The sequence below is a fragment of the Thalassophryne amazonica genome, chromosome 18 (assembly GCF_902500255.1).
Source record: "Thalassophryne amazonica chromosome 18, fThaAma1.1, whole genome shotgun sequence".
NCBI classification, from domain to species: domain Eukaryota; kingdom Metazoa; phylum Chordata; class Actinopteri; order Batrachoidiformes; family Batrachoididae; genus Thalassophryne; species Thalassophryne amazonica.
Window position 1 is genome coordinate 49299570 of NC_047120.1, and position 24813 is coordinate 49324382.

Genomic DNA, 24813 nt, shown 5'->3' on the forward strand with positions numbered 1-24813 from the left:
TTGGGTGACAACAATACTTGGGGGACCATCCTTATTCTGAACAACTGTGTTCTGCTGGGTGGTGGAGGACTTACTATGCTGAGGGGACTCCGGGAAGAGAGACAGGAGTAAATCAGGTGACAAAGATCCCCGCGAATCTCGGTTTTGCCTCATATCCTGACGGGCCTGTTGCTCAAATTGCCTGGCTTGTTCTTTGACTGTCAGCTTCGGCTCCAGACTTGGGCTTTCCATCATGTCTGAATCCAGACCACGATCAAATCCAGAATCCAGACCAGCGTCTTTGCTGACTTTGAATTCAGCTTTTAGAAGTTCCAGCTCCCACTGCACAGGGTCCATGACCACTTGACGTCTCAAAGCGTTGTATATGTCTTTATGGTGCAATCTGGATGGTAGAGTCCACCTGTATCCACCATCAGACCCCCAACCGCTATCTCGTCCACTGTATCCACCCAACCCAATGTTACGTTTGCTTAAGCTAAGCCTCAGCCATGCTTCCCGAAGGCCTCTTCTGGAAGGAGAAAAGTCCCCGAGTAAGTCTCTTCTTCTTTGGCTTCTCCCAAGAGTCTCTGGACTACTCAAAGTCCCATCCTCATGATATATGGGATTTTTAATCGTCAGAGGATTTTCATCTGAGAGAAATGTGATGCTTGACTCAGACTTGGGCAGTTTGTTGAGTACGCCTCCGTTAGCGGTGCACTGGCGATGGGCAGCAATTGCTCTTGTGGCAAAATCTGAGATCAGACGTTGACAATCAATTTCATCCAAACTGCCGCCACCGATGTGGTTTGACTGACTGGCACAGGAATGGAAGAACAAAAGCAGAAAGATGGCATGACAAGCACAATAATGAAAGATAAAACAGGAGGGAGAGCAGGGATGGATGTAAGGATGTAATTAGAAAAAAAAACAAGGTAAAAGGAAATTGAAGAGGGTGATAAGAAATGAAAGAACTCTAAATGAATGAATGGTAGTGCTTTGAATGGTAAAATAAAACCAAATGGAGCCAGAAGTGCTCTTGGATTCCTAAATCAATGAAGACTTCACATTAAGACATTAATGAGGAAAATAATGAAAGGAAATGGAGGGAAATGAAGACCTGTTACTTCTGCACTGTTTCACCCGAGGGGCAAGAGATATGAAAGTATAATTTAACAATATGAAACACAAAGAAGAAAAGGAATGAAATTGATTCTTCAAGTACACTACAAAAACGCTACTGCATCACAACTATAAGGGCCCCTTCACACATAACACGAAAGATGCAGAAACCTGAAGAAAAAGTAAACCAAACACAAAATGGGGAACCACGAACTATTGTGCGTGTGCACAAACAGTGCGAGCAGCTGGAACATGTTGCACCACATCGCACTGCTGATGTGGAGAAAAATAAAGTAAAAACCATAATTAGTGAATATCATTGGGTTGATATCTGTAATAAATAAAAGGGGACACAATACAGAACCCTGCGGTTAAATAAAAAATAAATGCCACTGGCGGGATTCGAACCTGCAATTTACAAAAGCTCTGATTAACAGACGGAATCTTTACCACTGCGCTACAATCACTGTCTTATAACAGGAGCGTAAAACAGCTAAAATCAAGAAGGAGATAAACATGTTTTTTTTAAAAAAAGAGAAAAAAGAGCCATAATAACATAAACTGCGTCTTTTACGGCATATTTTTGGTGATACCTGACTGAAAGTGTTGTATTTGTGGCGCTGTTGGCTTTGCCATAGTCCTGCGACGCGCATGTTCTGCCGGACACACGTGACATTCAGATTGCCTCCTGCGTGATCTGACGGTTCGTTTCACATGGAGCAGCCTGCCAACATGCGCTGTGTGCGCCCGCTGCTGCCTGGCTGTGTGCGCTCAGACGTGGCTGTCCAGCCCCCATGTGATCATGTCTGTAAATACATATCAGCATGTCATGGAAGTGTGCTTTCCCCCTGCATGCCACGTGTGTGTGTGTGGGGGGGGGGGATTTGTGACACCTGCTGCGAGAGGGATCAAATGGGCTCTCACAGGGCGCTTTCCGCCGCTGGTGTGTGCAAATAGTTGTAGTGACAGGTGTTGGAGGTGGTTCAGATTTTTCATGAATGGCATGCAATTCCTCATTCGTGTGCGAGTTGGCTTCAATCGTGTTATGTGTGAAGGGTCGTTAATTTGTTAGAAATACAGGGTTAGAAATACATATAGTAAGCCTGCAATTGTACACAGGAGTTAATCCATGCTAATTCTCTGCTTGTCAAACTGTGCTGTGACCCTGCATTGGTAAAATATTTTACATATTATATTCTTATGTCAGAATTTTCTTTTGGGGTGCACTTGACGTGAACCTTAACAAATGCCAACAAAATCAGTATTCCATTTGATTAGCAAGGCAAGCATTTAATGGCGTCATTCAATGAATAATTCGGCCCACATAATTTCCATAAGTATCTCTGCAAAACTGCCTTATATTCAACTCTGAAATTTTCTGGTAGATACAGATGAGGAGCAGTGCACCTCCCATTTTGGGCCATGGAGTATTTTCTTATGCACAGTGGTCATAACATAAAATAAAGGCAGACAGTGGTATCAAGGATAAGGACAGGATTTTAAAGTTGCTTGTGAAGTTTTATTCCCAATGGACAATTTTCAAGTTGCGCTGCCATCTTGAAACCGAGACCTCTGGTTAACAAGCCTCTCACTCACATATGTGGCGTCATTAGAAACAACAGCTCGTTATGACGCCTCATGGAGTGGCTAACCGATCGGATGCTATGACGCCTCACGGAGCGGCTGACCAATCGGATGCTATGACACCTCACGGAGCGGCTGACCAATCGAAGCTGGATGCCGGTTAAACGATGTCTCTGCAAGTCAACGTAAGTCCAGATTTCTTCTTTCGTTTTGGCTTCGGAGTCCTTCGTTAGTGCCGTGTGACCGGGGCTTTACATGTGTTGCTAGGAAAGTTCAATGACCAAAACAACAACATTCTGGCCGCAATGAACATGTTTTCACTATTATTTGATTTCTTTGTACGATTGACATCGTTATTCAAGCATTCAAAAGGCGATTCCTACCACCACACAACTCTCTCGTCTCTCTAACTGGACAGAGTTGTGACATCAACACGCATGCACGTAGGCGCTGCTGTATCGCAACTTGAAAATCATCCATTGCACGCTTGATTTCCATGTTTTGGCAGTGACCCAGCTGAACTTCAGTCGCGTTAAGGATGGGTAAACAGAGGGCTGCAATGTGCACTTTCTAAGTGCTGTCCTAATTATAGTACACTGATTGCTAGATTTTTGCCAAACCACAGATGAGGGTGATAGGATATGTAATCTTTGTTTTTATTTGTTGACAGAAATTCTCAAAAAAGTTGTTGATGGAATTCTTCAACAATACGAGATAGATTTTCCTTTGATGAAGATAATCTCATTTTATGACATCAGAAAGATCCAGTGGGGGTAAAAGGTAGAAATATGACTTCCCTCCTCTGTTGATTGGTGCTGGAAATAATGCCTTACACTTATTAACAAAGAGGGGTAATGCTTTCTTCAGGGCTCTTCTCATTTTTGTTACATTCACATGCTTGCAAGTCTTTGGACTTTGTTGTTCATTACAATAGTGGAGCGGCACTCTCAAGCAGTGATGATGAAATGCACCAACACTGATTCAAAAACAGAGCCAGGATAGATAATTCATGAACTGTTTACAGCACAATCAACATTTAGCAGCACAACTCTGCACTATAAAACACAGACAACAACACAAACACAACTACAAACAGCTGAAGCAGAGCCTAAATCAGACATGAAATGATTTAACAATCTACTCACTTTCGTCTGTCAGTGATGGAAAATAGTGATGCCACAAAGAGAGAATATACAGAAGATGAATAACACAGTTAACATGGCAACAGGCATAACAAAAGATGATTATGGAAGTAAATCTGTCAGAGTTTGAATTTTTAAGGTTGATTTTTTTTTTTTTAGCATCAAAATATTCAGCCTCAAAAAATTCAACATAAAAACAACAACAACCCAAAAATTCAACCTCAAAAAATTTCAACCTTAAAAAATAGCAAAGTGAGATCATTGGCAAATAATTTGTGCAGGTTATTAACTGTTATTCATGTGGCAACCTCCAGTCCTGAACCCAGTATAGCTGTTACTTTAGACGCTGAAAAGGCCTTTGATAGGCTTGAATGGCCATATTTATTCAAACTGTATTAAAATAAATGTTCTACCAAGGTTACAGGACCTTTTTCAGTCTTTGCCAATTCCAGTACCACTCAGCTTTTTTAAAAACCTTAATAAACACATTAGACAATTCATATGGAATGGGAAAAATCCAAGGGTCTCAATAGAAAAACTCACATGGGATTATAAATTGTGGGGTTTTAGACTACCTAACCTTAAAAAGCATTATTTGGCTGCCCAAATACGTATTATTTATTTTCTTTTTGAAAAAGAAAATACTCCACCGTGGGTTTTAATGGGAATGTATCCACTTCAAGAAAATGTCCCGGCAGACTTTGTGTACAAATGGAAGCCTACAACCATCGTCAATAAAACTGACAATCCTGTCTTGATACATATCATCAAAATCTGGTATGAGGTTCGCAAAAATATTGGATTAAAAAACAATTTTTCGCCGAAAACACCCTTGAAAAAGAATTAACTCATACCCATGTCACTGGATAATAAGACTCTGGACCTGTGGCACCAGAAGGGGATTTGTCATCTAGAGGACTGTTATGAGAATGGATCTCTGATGTCTTTTGAGGACCTGAGGAGGAAATATGATCTGTCCAGCAGAAACTTTTTTGTTATTTACAGTTAAGATCCTTCCTTCAATCTGCCCTGGGACCCCAAATGTGTCTACCTACACTCAGTGATATGGAGAGACTAGTTCATGAGGGAAACACACCTCACCTTATCTCAAAAGTTTATTCTCTCTTGATGGTTGATGCTCCAAAGCCTGGGTTACATAAATCAAGAGAGAGGTGGGAGTCTGATTTAGATGTGACAATTAGTGCAGAACTATGGTCCGAATTATGTCAAGCTAGTCTAACTGCCACTATTAACTCTAGATACAGACTGACGCATTATAATTTTCGCCACCAAACCTATATTAGACCTCAAAAATTACATAAATATAAACCTGAGATATCCAATCTGTGCTTTAGATGCGGCATAGAAGAGGGCTCATTCCTGCACTGCACATGGTCATGCACAAAACTTACTAGATTTTGGTGTGATTTTTCTGAGATTATGACCAAACTTTTAAGATGACATTTCACATCACATTTCACATCAGGAGACTTTACACACATTGGTACACAAATAACAAAGACTCAAAAGAAATTTCTTGCATTGGCCTTGTGTGTTGCCAGGAGGTGCATAGCCTCCTCGTGGAAGTCTGACTCCCACCTCTCTATATCACGTTGGGTTTTGGAAATGAACAGCTGTATACCATTAGAGAAAATCACATACACACTCAGAAATTATTATTAGACCTTTCTAAAAATTTGGCAGCCCTATCTGGATTATATAGACGCCCTACCATCTTCTATTGTGGATAGCATGTAGACAAGTTACTATATTGAGCCTTTGATCATTAATATTAATGTATGTGTATATGTATGTGTGTATAAGTACACATATATTTTATCTTGCCTCTTGTTTTATGTTGTTTTTAGTTTGTATGCGGGTGGGTTAGGGAAGGGTTTTGAACTGTTCTGTTTGGCTTTTGCTTTAATTTTTTTCTGCTTTTTCTTTTCTTCTTTTCTTGATAGTTCAAAATAAAATATTCAAAAAAAAATAGCAAAGCAGGGAGAAGCAATCGATCCCTGTCTCAATCATTCAATGTTTATGGAGGAAAATCCGTGACGTTGGATGATTGAGACAGGGATTGATTGCTTCTCCCTGCTTTTCTGTTTTTTGAGGTTGATTTTTTTTTTTTTTTTTTTAGGTTGAATTTTTTTTAGGTTGAATTTTTGTGGTTGAAATTTTTTAGGTTGAATTTCTTTTTTTTGCAGTTGAAGTTTTTCAGGCTGAATATTTTGATGCTAAACAAATTCAACCTTAGAAATTCAACTTCAAACTCCGATTTTGATGCTAAAAACATTTAACCTTAAAAATTAAAATTCAAACTCTGATGGCACAGATATACTTCCATAGGATGATGATCAATGGCGATGATTATTGAATTAACTGAACTAAAGGGTAGGCTTATGACATCAGGATTTATACCAAAGAGATGTCTTACACTCTACAACCACGGCTTTCGTAATGACCGTTTTGCTGAGTAAGGGGCAGCTTTCTCTATCATACTCAGATCCCTACATGGTGATAATCCCCCAATGTTAGGTGAAGCTGTCCCATGATCAGCCTTCATTCACACACAACAAAGGCTGGTTTTTACTATTGCGCAAAGAAGAGAATTAAGGATACTCCAGTGACGTTGAAACTTGTTGACACACTATGCACCCTCATGAATGCGTAACAGTGCGTCATCTTGGCCGCACGATGAGCTTGAACTGTGGTAAAATAGACTTTGAATCATGAAACAGAATTTCAGCATGCAGAAACCCTTTCTTTTGATACATATTGAATCCCTGGAAGAGCTATGATGCTATGCTATTAGACTGAAAAGGTCTGGATTCTTCTTCTGGACATCTTCCATGTTGGGTTTCTGGTTACTGCCCCCCTGCGCCGATCTATCAAGGTTAACGCGGATGTCTCTTGATGTCACTCCAGCTCTGTGTCAAGTATATCACATAGTGTTACTTTATACTCTATTCCTATGGATACTGCAAGTTAACAAACAAAAAAAGATTTGGCACTGACCTGGCAACACAAAATATATAATGTAAAGGGTAAACTTTTCTCAGACTAGATCAGTATAATTTGAAGCCAACAGTAAAACATCACTGGACAACTAAATCTGTTAATATCACAAAATTGTTTATCTAGCTAAGGCCCATTTCAAATCAGCATAGCTAGTTAGCATTGAGCTGACTTAGAAATTAGCCTGTTGAGCTCAAATGCTGGAAAATAATACATCTTTGACATTTTGGCCAGGTGCTGTGTTTCTCTGTCCATTATACACCACATACATGCCTTAGTGATCAGGAGCCCAGTAGCTGGAAAAGACCAATGGGACGTGCTTTTGAGATTTCGGAACGGACCGGTTTTCCATTTGGGCGGTTGCCATCCACTGCCAAAATCAGTTCTGTGTTGTCATGGATGTGGAGATGCCTCCAGACTTTACTTAATTTGACCTATTTTTGATTATCACAACATGGACAATAGTAGTTGCAGCACCAAGCTTCAAACTCCTCACATTTCAATGCTGATATAAATCTACCATCTTGTTGTATGGTTGGGGGTGCCTGGCTGCCTTTTGTTTCTGTCTTCTGTTCTGTCTTTTGTTTTTCCTTCCAGGTGGCTTGCGTTTAGGACTGAGTGGCTGTGTGGCTGAGTTATCAGGACCTCACCCTGATCACCTGAAGCTTGTTATGTGCAGCTCGTCAGGACTCACAGCTGTGGTGCATCTACATGGATTGGGGCATGGTGGCATTTAAGTCTGGAGTACACAGTGTGTATTTGCCAGAGACTCGACCTTGTGACCAGACGGGTGAGATCGTCGTCTTGAGAGCCATCTCATCATCATGGATGCAGAGACCGTCCAGGTTTGATGCCATGGTCTGTGAAAGAGGAGGGGGTGAGGTCTCACGCTCGTCAGCACACTTCCTGAGGTACTTTAGGTTTTGTGACTAACATTAGTACAGTCAGTAAATGTGGTGTCCCTCACACCTTATTATATTGAGCTGTTATGTTAGTCATTTAATCAGCTTCCACTGCAGTGAGACTGTGAACTGGGTGTTCCATGCCTGCAGGGTGGGAAGCTGATTGGTAATTAAGCCAGGAAGTGTTTGCTGTTTGTGTACACCTTTGAGCGGTCTCTCTGTGTGTGGAGTGTGGACTCACATGATGGTTTCTTCTTTCACAGACTCGGTTTGTCGCGGCCACCTGGGGGGTGTCGGCGGGGTCCTTGGGTCCGAACTGTTTCTGGCTCCGGACCGTTAGTGCTGCTGGGAGCACACCGGCTTTCCACCACGCCAGACCGCGCACTTATTTGTTTGTATTTTGCACATCACTGTTATGTTATTAAATTCAGTTATCCTTTGTACCATGCTCTGCTTATTTTATACTGGGTCCTTCAAACGCTGGTCGGTTCTCTGTCCTGCGTCCGACACATAACATATCTGACCTCTCAAATCAAATACTCAAAGTATTGAAGTACTGTTTCTTAAAAAAGAAAGCATGATCTGATCTTTCCCACCCAAAATTTTAAATTGTATCATAATTGGGCAGCACATTGGCTTAGTGGTAAGTAATGTTGCCTCACAGCAAGAAGGTCATGGGATCGAGTCCCACCTGTGGCCTTTCTGTGTGGAGTTTGCATGTTCTCTCTATGTTTGTGTGGGTTCTCTCCGGGTGCTCTGGCTTCCTCCCACATCCAAAGACATGCAGGTTAGGTGGACTGGAAACTTTAAATTGTCCGTAGGTGTGCTTGTGGGTATGAATGTGTTTGTTTGTCTATATGTGTTCCTGCGACAGTCTGGCGTCCTGTCCAGGGTGTATCCTGCCTCACGCCCTGTGACTGCTGGGATAGACTCCACCCACTGTGACCCTTAATTGAAGCAAGCGGTTGAGGATAAGTGAGAGTGGCGTCGTCTACTGTTCGGACTTTGATATTATCAGGATTCTTGAATGAGTGGCACAAAAGGTGGAGGACACAAATGCAGACCCACAGGTAGAGATGAGGGAATTATCAAAAGGCTTTATCTGGAGGCAAAGCAGTGGTTTGGTACACGGGTAAGCAGGCAGCAATGCAAAGGTAACAGGCAGACTTTGGGCTGAGGCGCAGTCAAAAACAAGCAATGTTCATAAAAAACACAGTGAGCCAGAGTACAACCCCTGGCAAAAATTATGGAATCACCGGCCTCGGAGGATGTTCATTCAGTTGTTTAATTTTGTAGAAAAAAAGCAGATCACAGACATGACACAAAACTAAAGTCATTTCAAATGGCAACTTTCTGGCTTTAAGAAACACTATAAGAAATCAAGAAAAAAATATTATGGCACTCAGTAACGGTTGCTTTTTTAGACCAAGCAGAGGGAAAAAAATATGGAATCACTCAATTCTGAGGAAAAAACGATGGACTCATGAAAAACAAAGAACGCTCCAACACATCACTAGTATTTTGTTGCACCACCTCTGGCTTTTATAACAGCTTACAGTCTCTGAGGCATGGACTTTCTCTGATTGTTGTTGCCAGATCAGCTTTGCAGGTTGGAGCCTTGTCATGGACCATTTTCTTCAACTTCCACCAAAGATTTTCAATTGGATTAAGATCCGGACTATTTGCAGGCCATGGCATTGACCCTATGTGTCTTTTTGCAAGGAATGTTTTCACAGTTTTTGCTCTATGGCAAGATGCATTATCATCTTGAAAAATGATTTCATCATCCCCAAACATCCTTTCAATTGATGGGATAAGAAAAGTGTCCAAAATATCAACGTAAACTTGTGCATTTATTGATGATGTAATGACAGCCATCTCCCCAGTGCCTTTACCTGACATGCAGCCCCATATCATCAATGACTGTGGAAATTGACATGTTCTCTTCAGGCAGTCATCTTTATAAATCTCATTGGAACAGCACCAAACAAAAGTTCCAGCATCATCACCTTGCCCAATGCAGATTCGAGATTCATCACTGAATATGACTTTCATTCAGTCATCCATAGTCCACGATTGCTTTTCCTTAGCCCATTGTAACCTTGTTTTTTTCTGTTTAGGTGTTAATGATGGTTTTCGTTTAGCTTTTCTGTATGTAAATCCCATTTCCTTTAGGCGGTTTCTTACAGTTCGGTCACAGACGTTGACTCCAGTTTCCTCCCATTCGTTCCTCATTTGTTTTGTTGTGCAATTTCGATTTTTGAGACATATTGCTTTAAGTTTTCTGTCTTGACGCTTTGATGGCTTCCTTGGTCTACCAGTATGTTTGCCTTTAACAACCTTCCCATGTTGTTTGTATTTGGTCCAGAGTTTAGACACAACTGTCTGTGAACAACCAACATCTTTTGCAACATTGTGTGATGATTTACCCTCTTTTAAGAGTTTGATAATCCTCTCCTTTGTTTCAATTGACATATCTCGTGTTGGAGCCATGATTCATGTCAGTCCACTTGGTGCAACAGCTCTCCAAGGTGTGATCACTCCTTTTTAGATGCAGACTAACGAGCAGATCTGATTTGATGCAGGTGTTAGTTTTGGGGATGAAAATTTACAGGGTGATTCCATAATTTATTCCTCAGAATTGAGTGAGTCCATATTTTTTTCCCTCTGCTTGGTCTAAAAAAGTAACCGTTACTGACCGCCACAATTTTTTTTCCCTGATTTCTTATAGTGTTTCTTAAAGCCAGATAGTTGCCATTTGAAATGACTTTAGTTTTGTGTCATGTTTGTGATCTGCTTTTTTCTACAAAATTAAACAACTGAATGAACATCCTCTGAGGCCGGCGATTCCATAATTTTTGCTAGGGGTTGTATACAGGCAGAGATGAGAGCAGAGTTCAAAAAAACACAAGCTGGGTCATACACAGTATGGCAACCAGATCAAAGTCAAAACTATGGCATGAAAAAGCGCAAAAAGGGCAGAAGCACAAGGCATGGAGCACAAGGGACTAGCAGTGAAGAACATGAAAGACGGGGCTTAAATGCAGGTGGGGTAATCAGGATGTGATAAGAGTCAGGTGTGGTGAAGGTGAGGACATGACAAAGATGAGTCCAGCAGGTGCAAGAGAGTGCAGGAAAGTGAAACTTTAGTAAACAGAAGCAGAGTGAGAGCTGGGGCAAGAGAGTGCAGGAAAGTGAAACTAAGTGAACAGAAGCAGAGTGAAAGCTGGGGCAAGAGAGTGCAAGAAAATGAAACTAAGTAAACAGAAGCAGATAAATCAGTGACAGAAACTAGAAAATAAAATGAGACCAAAAAGTTCAACAAGGAAAAAGATCAATACTAAACCAGAATGTGGCAACCAATGATGCCGGTAACGTGTTACTTAGTAACTCGTTACTTAGTAACGCGTTACTCTAATCTAACCACTTTTTTCAGTAACGAGTAATCTAACGCACTGATCTTTCCAAATCAGTAATCAGATTAAAGTTACTTCTCCAAGTCACTGTGCATTACTATTATTTTTGCATTGTGGGTCGATAGCAACATTAAACTTGGTCCGTGGGCAGGGGGTCGGGGTTCTACTGAACTGCCCACTTTAAGTGAGCTGTGAGCTTTTCATCTGCGGTTTTCTGCAGCAGGTACGACTCGTCCTCACCTCTTAAAGCACGGTGACAACAGCACACCTGCACTGAGCTTTACAAAGACATTTTTATGCTTTTTTTTTTTGCTGAGCCGCTCCGTATCTGCTGCTAAAAACAGCTGATCCTCCGCGACGCATCAACAACTAACACTATTTTCCACTCAAATGCACCTAAACTCTCTTTCTGAGGACCACATGATGTGAAAATGCAATAAAACTTTCTTATCTGTAAATCTGGTCATGTTTTCTGCATAAATAAATGTTATCCATTCTTTGTGCTCAAACGCCAAAGCAGGGGTGAATCCAGATGGAATGGGGGCATGGGGCAAGGATGTGCCCCCCCCACAACACCCCTAGATTAAAGGTCCATTTTTGAAGCCTTTTTTTACTACAACTACTAATACTACTTATAATTTCGACAAGTAAAATGTTTAGAGAGAATTTAAATGTTAGAAAGAATTTAATAGTTACATTTATAAACAATGTAGGTTAGAAATAGCAAGTTTTACTGTTACAGTGCTGTCAACAGTTAAATATGAGGTCAAGAAAGAGGTCTTTATTTTACTTTTTATAAAACAAGTATTTATGTTCATTGAAGTCAAGAAAGCGTGACTATAAAGTGAGTTTTGGCAAAACAGATATCATTGTCATGTTGAGGTGGCAGAGGGTTGTTGTCGGCAGCTGGGGAAAGTAACTAAAAAAGTAACTAGTAATCTAACTTAGTTACTTTTACAATTGAGTAATCAGTAATTGGATTACTTTTTCAAAGTAACTGTGGCAACACTGGTGGCAACAGTATATAAACAGACAGTACATCCACTGACTGAAAAGAAACAGAAAAGCAGAATCAACAAAGTAAATAAAGGGCAGAGACAAAACTAAAATGGCACTAACTATGAGGCAAGAGAAAACGATCAAACCGAAAATCACTGGGCAGGGTCACAGACGGATGGCAAAACCATAAGAGGAGCCCGGAGAGGGCCAAACCATGACAGATATGCAAACTGCTGATCCAATATAAGTGATGCCTTTTTGATATATACCCAGCTTTGAATTTTTTTGATGACATCCTTTTTTTAATGTGATTCTAATACTGAGTTGAAGAGTTAAAAAAAAAAACAAACCTTGTACAGATAATTGAAAAATAAAAATAGAGGAGTTTGATAATGGACCTTAATTAGAAATCTGCATACTTTTAAATTTGCTAGGTTTTACATTCTCTGGGGTATATTTAGGGCCTACAAGCTGGCTGTTAGAAAGAACCCCCCCCCCCCCCCCCCCCCCCCACACACACACACACAAGTGTAAAGGAAGAATGCCCAACTGACTGCTTTGCAAACGCACACACACACACACACACACACACACAAAGAGATGTTCTCCACCACAAATAAACAGACTCTGCAGCTTATCAATAGAATGAATTATCGCCCAGGGTGGTCTTTATAAATTACAGGCTGAATTTATTTCAATCATCTCACATCCAAGTTCATTTCCGCATTTTTTTTTTTGTAGTGGATCTTTCGGGGTTGTTCATTGAACGTGCACTGTCTCACACATGCACGCAGAATTAGAAATCCCCCGTTGTCATCTGGAGATAGCTCGGGCCATCTTGCATATGAATTTCTTTGGTGTTAATGGGAGTAGGAGGCATATCAAGGACAGGCAGGAGACCGGTGATGCATGTAATGCTGATAAGAGTTCTTCTCAGCATCTTCTGAATGCTTCAGTACGGAATTACAAATTAACTATTGCTTTGCATGGGTACGTGTATGTGCATGCTAAAACGTTCAGATAAAAGTTAATGCTATGTATCTACATACTGTCACTGTGAGGTACTTGTTGAACCAAACCAGCACTAATCAATCCAGAGGAAATTGGCAAGAGGATAAAGTTAAACAACTCTGAGAGAAGACATACAGGAACACGAAAACTCAATATTGAACCAAATATGACTGCAATCCTAAAACATGAAGCATATTTTTTTGAGCCAAAGTATAATGCTATCCCTCAATGACGGAAACTAACCCGGAACTAGACAACCCCGCCCCCCACCCCCCCTAAAAAAAGTAAAATTAAATACAAACTGGTTAACCCCTCTGCATTGATGAACCCAACGGGTTTGTTTGACATGTCATTGACAAATATGATGCATTAAAATAACAACGTAAGTTCAGTTATCCACCTTTGAAGACATCAGACCGAAATAGTTTTCCTTCATGAACATCTTCATACGGTGTACTACAATTGTGTGAAGTTTCATTGAAATCCAAGAACCAGTTTAGCAGAATTTGTACTTAAAAATCACTCATACAGACAGACAAGGTGATTCCCATATACATATTATAAATTTTTGTAGGATGCATAAATGTGGCGTTATTACGAAGAAAATTTTCCTTACAGTGCACAATCAGTGATGTCGCAAACTGCCCAGCTGGCACTAAATGCACAGTGCTGACTAAGGTGTCAAATTTTCCCAACAGACAAAACCTGTTTCCCTTCTGCAACATCATCAAAAATAAAAATAGAAGTATTAGACCGGTAGGTATTAGACTTATTTACATTCTGTTAAGTTTATCCTTTCTAATGCCTGGTTCACATGGCAGGATTTTAAAATTATCTGTAGGTTTCCAAAACCTGAGAGACCACACACATGGAGATAAAAATCATAGATCTAACAGTGTTGGTCATCCAGTGTGTGGTGTTCAGCCACACGATAAGGACAACACACCACACACAAACAGATTTCACACACGAACATTCCCAGGTCAGACAGGAAATCTCGCAAAATCTCTCGAGATTAAACGTGACTTCAGAGTAAACAAACGAATATACTTGGTGGACTATCTGTGTGTGTGTGTGTTTGTTTATGTCAACTTTACTTAAATTCTGGGTCTTTTAGTGAAGCTTAGCACTAGTGGCCGGCAATCACCTTAGTATTTCCTGTTTTTCTTGTTGTTCAATGCTGACAAATTATACTGTATTTTTTGTCTTTCTGATGCCTGATTCTGTTTTTTTCTCTGTTTAAGGTGCGGCTCCATCCAGAGATGGGTGTGGTATTTGTGCTGGAGACCCTCCTGTCCTGTGCACCAACAGCATTTCCTGTATATTCGTTTTGTGAATTGTTCTGTAATTATCTCCACCAAGGAGGTTATGTTTTCGGTCGCATCCGTTTGGTTGTTGGTTGGTTGGTTTGTTAGCAGGATTACTCAAAAAATCCTCAACGGATTTCAATGAAATTTTTACCAGGGGTGTATCTTGGCCTAACGTAGAAGTCATTAAATTTTGGTAATGATCTGGAACGCAATCTGGATCCAGTAATTTTTTTAAAAGATTCTTTATCATTGCAGGATAGGGCCAATTTCAACATTTTTGCATCTAACTTCATGAAGACGGGTCACACAGTCTGAACAAAAATTAAGTTACGACACAACAATAATTTAGCATTTGTTTCTCCTCACTGAATAAACTTATTAGAAAATTTAAAAAAAAACTTGTGTAGTTCATGCAGTTTCTCTTTATAAATACATTTGCTGAAGATCTAAAGGTTTAACCACTGAATCTGAAACATGACGGTAGATGGGTGAAATGACGTGGAATAAGTCTCTTTGCCAAAGGGTATTCCATGTGACGTCAGTGACCCTATGGCCTTGGCGGAGGTTTGCGCTCTCCGAGTGCTTCTACTTTTGATTTTAGATTTCGCTCTGTGCGTCCATAACCTTGCTTTATGATTGGCTGCACATCACATTCAGCAGGCTGCGTGCTCGTTTGTGGTCGGAGGACACCACACACACTACGATATCCAGCCAAGGCAATCCAACATGTTGAATATCCCCGATTTGTGATCGGAGTGCCCCTGACGTCTTTCCGAGCAGATCAGAGCGCTCTAAACACACCACACACGACAGGAATATCTGATAAGATTATCTTTAGTGTCATCACGATTGTCAGGGCGTCCTTAAGATTGTCAGAAGGGAAAGATCGGGTCCGATATCAGCCTAATTATCTTCCCGTGTGAACCAGGCTTAAGGAATAACTTTGCAGACTTGACAATGAAATGGATCAAAAATCCAAACCAACGTTTCCAGTCAATTTGAACTGGATGATGTTGAAATTTGGAGTCTAATAAGCCTATTGTGTCCTGTCTAGCCTTTGTTGTTAGTACATTATAGCAAATGGATACATCATTGAGGCAGTTATTTTAGTTATTCTCAGAACAACAACAACAACAACAACAACAAATCTAATTGGATCAAAAAGAAACTTTGAGTCTCTAAAGGTCCCATCACACTTAGCAAGAATGAGCATCAATTAAGCCGAATCAGGTGGAATATAAAAAAAAAACCAATATTCATGCCACATCTGGGGGGGAATAAGAATTGCGGAAGACAGCCGTCCGAATACTGCACTTTGAGCCATCCCGAATGATCCATGCACATGGCGTGCGCATTGGCCTCCGAACGCAGTACAAATGTAGGATTATGTAGACAGCCGTCAGAATGCAGTGAGAATATGAGGAATGCACTTACATTGCCGTACGAGTGAGGTCTGATTTTGGGTCGATGAACTATATTCCAGCAGCACTCGAGGTGGACTCGTGGTGTGTTCAGGCACAGTCGGGATATTCGGCCAGGATTCGACGTGGCCAGTGGTGGGCACAGTTCAGATAATCCGATAACCGATAATTATCGAAGCTGATGTTTTAAAACCATCATCAGACCAATTCTCTTTCAAAAAAATTATTTCTGATAACTTTCAGTCCGATAACATTTTTTTTTGCTGGTACAGTGCACAAAGTTTAATGGGCAAAAACATTTTAGTCCATCTGTTGTGTGTTTGTAGCAGACTGGCTGATAAAATCAGCTGATATGAGTCTTTCGTGATCACAGGCATTATTTTTGCAGTTATGAAAACTTACTTTACCAAATAAACAATGCAAAAACCACTTTGGCTTTTGGAAATTGTGTCATTATAAAGTTTGTCCAACAGAGGGCAGTTCAACAGCATTATTTACAATGCTGTCATGTTTGGGACCCCATCACCCCTGGTTCACATTACTTACAAGAAACTGAGTCAAAGCAACCAGCTGTCATGCCAATCAGAGTGGGTGTCTTAAAGCGATAAGCGACCAACGTGTATGCTGCCACCAAGGCGGGGCCAAAATAGAAGAGAAGTGTATTTTAGGCAAATGATGAACGATGCAACACAGCAACTGCCAAAGTGAAGGTTAACATGACATTAGCATGGTGTTGCTGGCTGGTTACTCCAATAAAATAATTCAAGATGGCTGAATATGTTCACAGACAGCCATATTTCTGTAAGTCTGTCATTTTTTTTTCTTAGATTTTGTAAATGTTAAAGAGAAATACTTTTCTATATTGGCAGATATCAAGTTCAGTATCTCACCAAAGATCCACAGTGCTTCTTAGCTTGTGTATCACATGTTGCCTGCCCAGATAGCCTGAGGTCTGACGCCGGTTACATTTCCACTGCAGGCGGAACCCTTTCAATTGGCAGGTGTAACATTTAAATATTGATGAGCATGTTTCCACTCCACATGGAGGCAAAACTGGGTAATTTTCATATTATTTTATTTTACTTTATTTGTTTGTGGATCATGGGTAATTTCATCATGTGCAGACAGAAATCGACCCATGGAGACAAAACTGAGTATTTTTCGCATTATTTTATTTTATTTTATTTGTTTGTGGTTCATGGGATAATTTCATCATGTGCTTTAATCCTTATTTTGCCTCTTTATTTAGTTCATCTCCATCTGCCCCAGCTTTGTTGTATTAATTGTTATTTTCATGATGTGGTTATTCTCGCTTCTACTTTTGCTTTGTTACTTTTTTTGTTACTTTTCATCCTTCTGCCACTGTCAATTCCATTCTAGTTTGTTCTGCCAGTTTATGTTTGCATTTTTATCACTTGTTTATTTTGCTTTTCTCGTTGGTGGTATCTGTTGTGCTTAATGTTGGGTTTTGTTTCCTGTCATCATGTGGGTTCTGTTTTATTCATAGTTTGTTTAACCTCTTTATTTTCTTTATCAGTGCCAGTTCAGTTTTGCTTCAGTATTTATTTTCCATGTATTCTCTAATCAGTTCTCATGCAGTTTTCTTTGTGCTTATTATTTTCTGTTCCAATTTTAGTTCTCGTCTTCATGACCGATTCTATGTTCCTATTCATTGTTATGTTCTATTCTGTCATCAGCCTCGGTTCATAGTTCCCTGTTTCCCTCACACCCATCTGATTATGTTCTCACTTCACGTCTCTGAACCTGCCTCATTTCTTTCACTCACACTCTTGGCAGTAGCTCACGTGTCTTTGTCTATTACATCACTCCACTTTGTGCACTCCCCTCCTCACAATCTTGCCTGTGTATTATCTTTGTTCACTAGCCATGCCCCTTTCTAGATCTTTCCTCACTTGCACCTCGTTAACACCACCTGTTCCTCATCTCACATCCTGGTTAGCACAACTGCATTTAAACCTCAGTCCTTCACGCTCCTGCCAGATTGTTGTCTTCGTACACTTTCCAGCTCCCTTCACAGTCCAAAGTTTGTTCTGCCATGTTCCGAATCCTGCTCTGTATTCTTCGACCATGCGTCTTGCCTCACCCCAGATGTCAGTGTTTGCTTGTGCCTCTGACCCCTGCTCATTTAAGACTACGTCTCTGCCTAATACTGCTAGTACTTCTGCTGAGCTGACTGACCACATGTGTACCAAAACCAAGCCTGGAATAAAGACCATGATTTCTCTTCCACCAAAGCCTAGTCTGGGAGTTTGCATTGTGGGTTCAGTCACTCCAGGTGCCGGGTAGCCGCTGGTCCTGACACACGCAAGACGCAGCAACTCAATAACCTGATGGATGACCTTCGGCACAGAAACCATGGCCTGACAGAGCAACTGTGACGCAAAGTACCAGTGTCACAGAGGGACTTTTTTTCAGCCAGGACAAGGAATTAAAATATTTTCAGACTTCATTTTCCAAAATCAGGCTTTATGTGGATAAGAGAAACTGAGAAAGTTGAAAAAAGACAAAAAACCTGACAACACCACAAAAAAACTTTGATTCAAGTGCATGAACTAAATATACACTCCTGACATTTGATCACATCTAATTTAGCTTCTGAAAAGCCACTTGAAAATGACCTTGAAAATCTTTTACGATGTAAAATTTTGTGGAATTGACAACTAATATTAGCAGAGGTTTGTGTTCTACAAGCGCAGTGCTCTACTTTATACAAAGTTTGCTTTCATTTTCTTGCAGTACCTGCTATGTGAAACCAAAAGAGTCTGGAAAAATAAAGATGTTGTGTTGTGACTGCAGCCCTACACTGTGCAGGGAATTGAGGACACAGTTGTTTTGTTTGTTAGATAGCAACAAATAAAGCATGATGCTGCTGCTGGACCACTGGACACTACAAAGCTCCCACATCTACACTCAACAAAAATATAAATGCAACACTTTTGGTTTTGCTCCCATTTTGTATGAGATGAACTCAAAGATCTAAAACTTTTTCCACATACACAATATCACCATTTCCCTCAAATATTGTTCACAAACCAGTCTAAATCTGTGATAGTGAGCACTTCTCCTTTGCTGAGATAATCCATCCCACCTCACAGGTGTGCCATATCAAGATGCTGATTAGACACCATGATTAGTGCACTGGTGTGCCTTAGACTGCCCACAATAAAAGGCCACTCTGAAAGGTGCAGTTTTGTTTTATTGGGGGGGGGATACCAGTCAGTATCTGGTGTGACCACCATTTGCCTCATGCATAGAGTTGATCAGGTTGTCAATTGTGGCCTGTGGAATGTTGGTTCACTCCTCTTCAATGGCTGTGCGAAGTTGCTGGATATTGGCAGGAACTGGTACACGCTGTTGTATACGCCGGTCCAGAGCATCCCAAACATGCTCAATAGGTGACATGTCCGGTGAGTATGCCGGCCATGCAAGAACTGGGACATTTTCAGCTTCCAAGAACTGTGTACAGATCCTTGCAACATGGGGCCGTGCATTATCCTGCTGTAACATGAGGTGATGTTCTTGGATGTATGGCACAACAATGGGCCTCAGGATCTCGTCACGGTATCTCTGTGCATTCAAAATGCCATCAATAAAATGTACCTGTGTTCTTCGTCCATAACAGACGCCTGCCCATACCATAACCCCACCGCCACCATGGGCCACTCGATCCACAACATTGACATTAGAAAACCACTCACCCACACCACGCCACGCACGCTGTCTGCCATCTGCCCTGGACAGTGTGAACCGGGATTCATCTGTGAAGAGAACACCTCTCCAATGTGCCAAACGCCAGTGAATGTGAGCATTTGCCCACTCAAGTCGGTTACGACGACGAACTGGAGTCAGGTCGAGACCCCGATGAGGATGACGAGCATGCAGATGAGCTTCCCTGAGACAGTTTCTGACAGTTTGTGCAGAAATTCTTTGGTTATGCAAACCGATTGTTTCAGCAGCTGTCCGAGTGGCTGGTCTCAGATGATCTTGGAGGTGAACATGCTGGATGTGGAGGTCCTGGGCTGGTGTGGTTACACGTGGTCTGCGGTTGTGAGGCTGGTTGGATGTACTGCCAAATTCTCTGAAACGCCTTTGGAGATGGCTTATGGTAGAGAAATGAACATTCAATACACGAGCAACAGCTCTGGTTGACATTCCTGCTGTCAGCATGCCAATTGCACGCTCCCTCAAATCTTGCGACATCTGTGGCATTGTGCTGTGTGATAAAACTGCACCTTTCAGAGTGGCCTTTTATTGTGGGCAGTCTAAGGCACACCTGTGCTCTAATCATGGTGTCTAATCAGCATCTTGATATGGCACACCTGTGAGGTGGGATGGATTATCTCAGCAAAGGAGAAGTGCTCACTATCACAGATTTAGACTGGTTTGTGAACAATATTTGAGGGAAATGGTGATATTGTGTATGTGGAAAAAGTTTTAGATCTTTGAGTTCATCTCATACAAAATGGGAGCCAAACCAAAAGTGTTGCGTTTATATTTTTGTTGAGTGTATGAAAGCACACTAGATGCTACCAGGGGTGGGGTTCACGAGCTGCAGAAATGCGAACGAGTGTCACTTTCACACTTCACTTACATGGCATTGTCACCCAGCTCTTCATACAGGTTGTTGGCTGTGCCTCCTCCGGGTTTGGCTGCTGGCAGTGCCATCTGGATGCGTGCTGTTTTGGCACACTCTTCCTGACACCTGGACACAGCAGAGAGGGAATAGACAGTTATTCTGTATAACATTAGAGCTAATCCATAACCTTAGACGCTAGTGAGGAGGTAATATTACGTGTAAACAGTCCCCAAAAATGTAAGATTTTCCATTTTGCAACAACACATTGATCTGTATACACAGCAAGCAACTCTGGCCTCTAGTGGCCACGAGGACCCTGCAATTAGCAACAAAGATTCACAAGCAACTTGATAAGTAATTTTATGTAACGGTCATTGAGAATGCTAATATAAAATTCTAAAAAAGCCAACATGACCCAAAATAAGAGGTTCACTGGTCCTCACCTGTTTCTATCAGAACACAAAATATGCAATAACCTTTATGGAGTTACTCACTGAAGCCCTGTTCCCACAATTCTGACCATGACTGCACCTGAATTCACCATGTCAAGTTGTTGTGGCGAATGTTGACTACATCCTGCCAACTCACAAGACTTCACAAAGACAAGATCATGACCTTACTGCAATGTAGAAGCCGATGTGTTAGGTTTGAAACAAGAACTGCCCAGATTTATCCTTACACCATCTAGACTCTCATAACTACGGAAGGCATCAAGACTCTAGTATGACTCAGTTGTGGTTGACAGGAATATACAAGAACACCCAGGATTGCCTTGAAGATGGCAGTAAGACAAAGCAAGGATTTGTGAAAGTTCCATGGCAGTTCAGGCACTACCAAGACTATCCCCTGGTTCTTCATGGTCAAAAAACATATATATAGGAACAGGTTTTAACTCACTGACTGTCTGACTCTATTATTCCTATGATTCCCTGCAAATCACTGGGAATTTCAATCTTCAATTTATTTTCATTTATATAGCGCCAAATCACAACAAAGTTGCCTCAAGGTGCTTCACACAAGCAAGGTCTAACCTACCAACTCCTAGAGCAAGCACACAGGCAACAGTGGTAAGCAAAAACTCCCTCTGATGATTTGGGGAAGAAACCTCAAGCAGACACAACTCAAAGGGGTGACCCTCTGCTTGGGCCATGCTACCAACACAATAGACAATACAGGAAATTATACAGGAAATTTTGGGAGATTTTGCCATGCTAAAGCTCCCCAGAGCCCAATATTTCAACATGTACCCAGAGGTGGAAAAATCTGGCTTCATTAAGTAGAGTCTGACAACATATATGTTCCATCCACCTACTAAAGCAGCTGATTCTAATTAGTTTAGCTCTTCAGGCAGTAGATGAGCAAATCAGTGAAATTACCTGTTTTAGGTCCACAGGTAGAAGCAACACACTGGATTACTTGTACTTACTAAAGCAACAGATTTCTACCTCCACATGTACCAGCAGAATAGATTTTTAAATAAAAAAAACAATACAACACACACCAAGGTTAGCTCTGTGTTTTTCTACCTTTCACTTCATTGATAACAAATAAAGAATTATGATTGCTTGACCCAGATACTGAGAGGGTTTATGTAGTATTTCAGGACTCAACTATGGTGTCAAATTATTTGTAACACAAAGCTTTCTATAGGCTCTATTGATACACTGAACTGTTACCATGGTAGCAATTGCAGTCAGATCTTTGTGGCCACTGATAGTGCAGCAGCTAAGAGAATATTTAGAGCAAAATCCTGCAAATGGTGATACAAGCATCAGATTCGGCACAAATACTCCTTAGACATTACTCTTTTGAAAAAACCTGCGAGCCGCCTGAATTTTCAATGGGCGGCCAGGTAGGGGTCAACTGAAGAATTACACAGCGGTCAAAATTAAAAATGCTCCAATCAAATTGAAACCTACACTACATTATTTGTCTGATCATAATGATTCCAAAAAGTATAGTTTGGACTATGTATGACTGAATGTTCAGGAGTTATGGGGTAAAGACGGCAAAAATGGTGACAAAGGTCAGTTTCAGTTTGTACAGGGGTCAAAAGTTAGAGTTGCTCCAATTTTGGTAAAAAAAAAAAAAAAATGATGTAAATTATTAGTTGAGTTAACAGGGCTTTAAAAAGGAATAGTTTGGACCTTGTATCATGCTTAGTTATCATGTTACGGGGTAACATAGGTCACATGTCATAGAATCCAATGGACGTTGACCTTGTTTGACCTTTACTTTGGAGACCAAACATTCAACACAGTCAAAACTATTCCATTTATTAATCCTATTAGCTCAACCAATAATTTGCATCACTTTTTTTTTTTTTACCAAAATTGAAGGAACTTTAACTTTTGACCCCTGTACAAACTGAAACTGACCTTTGTCACCTTTCTTTCTTTTTTTCTTTCTTTTTTGCTGTTTTTACCCCATAACTCCTGAACATTCAGTCATAGATAGTCCAAACTATACTATTTTGGAATCTTTATGATCAGACAAATAATGTAGTGTAGCTTTCAATTTCACTGGAGCATTTTAAATTTTGACCACTGTGGAATTCTTCAATTGACCCCTACCTGGCTGCCAATTGAAAATTCAAGTGTTTTTTCAAAAGAGTAACATCTAAGGAGCATTTGTGCCGACGTTGGTGCTTGCATCACCATTTGCAGGATTGTTTCAGTTATCTGCTGCACAATGAGGCTGTGCTTAAATGACTCAGAAAGCCCAAGTTTCCATTTACTGTGATTTCACACTGTTCCCTTAAACTTCTTTAAGAAAAATATTTCCCTGGTTTATTGAAATATTTTAAATATTCATTTCCACTCATCACCTTCACGACATGCACTCTTCACATGACCACACTCGTACATATTGTACACAATCAGTCACTGTTGCAGAAGATTTCCATAAAAATCTGAATTTAATTATTTGTTGCCACATACCAGCAGTCGTGCTGAGCTCATGCGCTGTGAGCGTCACGGAAAAGAAATGATTTATCATCATGAAAGGTGGTGTTGATAATTTAGCACTGAAATATGAAAGGACTACTTACTCTCTGAATCTTTTGGTGATGGACGCAGCAGATGAGGCAGAAAGAGAGACAGAAAGGAGGAGATTAGTGATTAGAATCATCAATCACATGGTGTTTGAACAGGTTTGCTTATTATAATTCATAAACAGGGACAAACAGTTGCTCTTCATTACTGTCATTTAACAACATGTGATTATTATGCAGATGATCGTCACCCTCTTATTCTATTTTTTTCATTTTTCCTCTCATTGCCTCTCTTCATCTCTGTCATTGCATGCCTTTCTCCACACCATCACAGCCTGTCTTCAAAATGCGGTCAGCCTCTTTAAATATGTGTGCCGTGTATGTTTGGAAGAAAGATCAACTTAATCGTCTTTCACGTTGGTTAGCTAAGCCAATTATGAGAATTAGGACTGTGGGATGTGAAGCAGTTCAGAATAATGCAGGTGATAAAATGATAAATATTGCTAAAGGACGTCCTCTGGGAGAGTCTGTCAGTGTTGTCTGCATGGTCTTCTTCTGAGATAGAGATGATGGAAGGAAAACTGTTTTCTACATGATTTAGAACCTTTAATGCCATTTAAAACCAAGTACATTCAATTAGATTGACATCCCCGTGTTGTTACACTTGCGGTCGGAGGTTTACATACACTCACCAGGGGGCATGAATGTTGTGGTAATTTTGGGCTTTTAATTCGGGCCTCTCACATGCCTGGAAAGGCCTCACCATCTCATTTAGGTTATTCAGACTTTTTTCAGTAAATGGCTCTGGGGACCATTAGCATGGCTAAAACCCTTCAGCTTCTGGGGAGCTTTGCCCCCTCCCCCAACTACAGCCCTCTTAACCCTCTGCCATTTTAAGCATTTTCTTTATTTGCCTCTCACATGACTTGGAAAGTCCTCACCATCTCATTTAGGTTCTTCAGACTTTTTCTTCAGTAAATGCTTCTGGGAGCATTGGCATGGCTAAAAATCTTCATGTAATTTACACAATAAATAATCACTGACTGACTTCCTGAGCCGTCAAGGTGCACGCTGCCTCTTACTTTAGCATTCCCGGTTTCAGTGTCTACTCAACATTTAGCATTTCCTGTTTCAGTGTTGACTTGCCACTGAATTCCCACAAGATCTCCTCTAGTCATGCGAAATTTCCTTTTTATCTTTTTTAAAAATTGAGACAAACAAAAAGTTACACAAAAACCTTAGAGCAGAGGTCTCAAATTCAATCCAGAAATGGCCAAAAGGGTGCAGGTTTTCTTTGCAACCACCCACTACACCAGGTGATTT

General features: G+C 40.7%; 1 protein-coding gene across 1 annotated transcript in view; it reads right to left on the reverse strand.

Moving 5' to 3' along the window:
• Positions 1 to 24813, reverse strand: part of LOC117530861 (protocadherin-15-like) — a 520141-nt gene that overhangs the window by 44187 nt on the left and 451141 nt on the right. Inside the window, 2 exon segments of the mRNA XM_034193803.1 lie at positions 20514 to 20624; positions 23548 to 23556. Coding sequence (XP_034049694.1) covers positions 20514 to 20624; positions 23548 to 23556 — 120 coding nt within the window.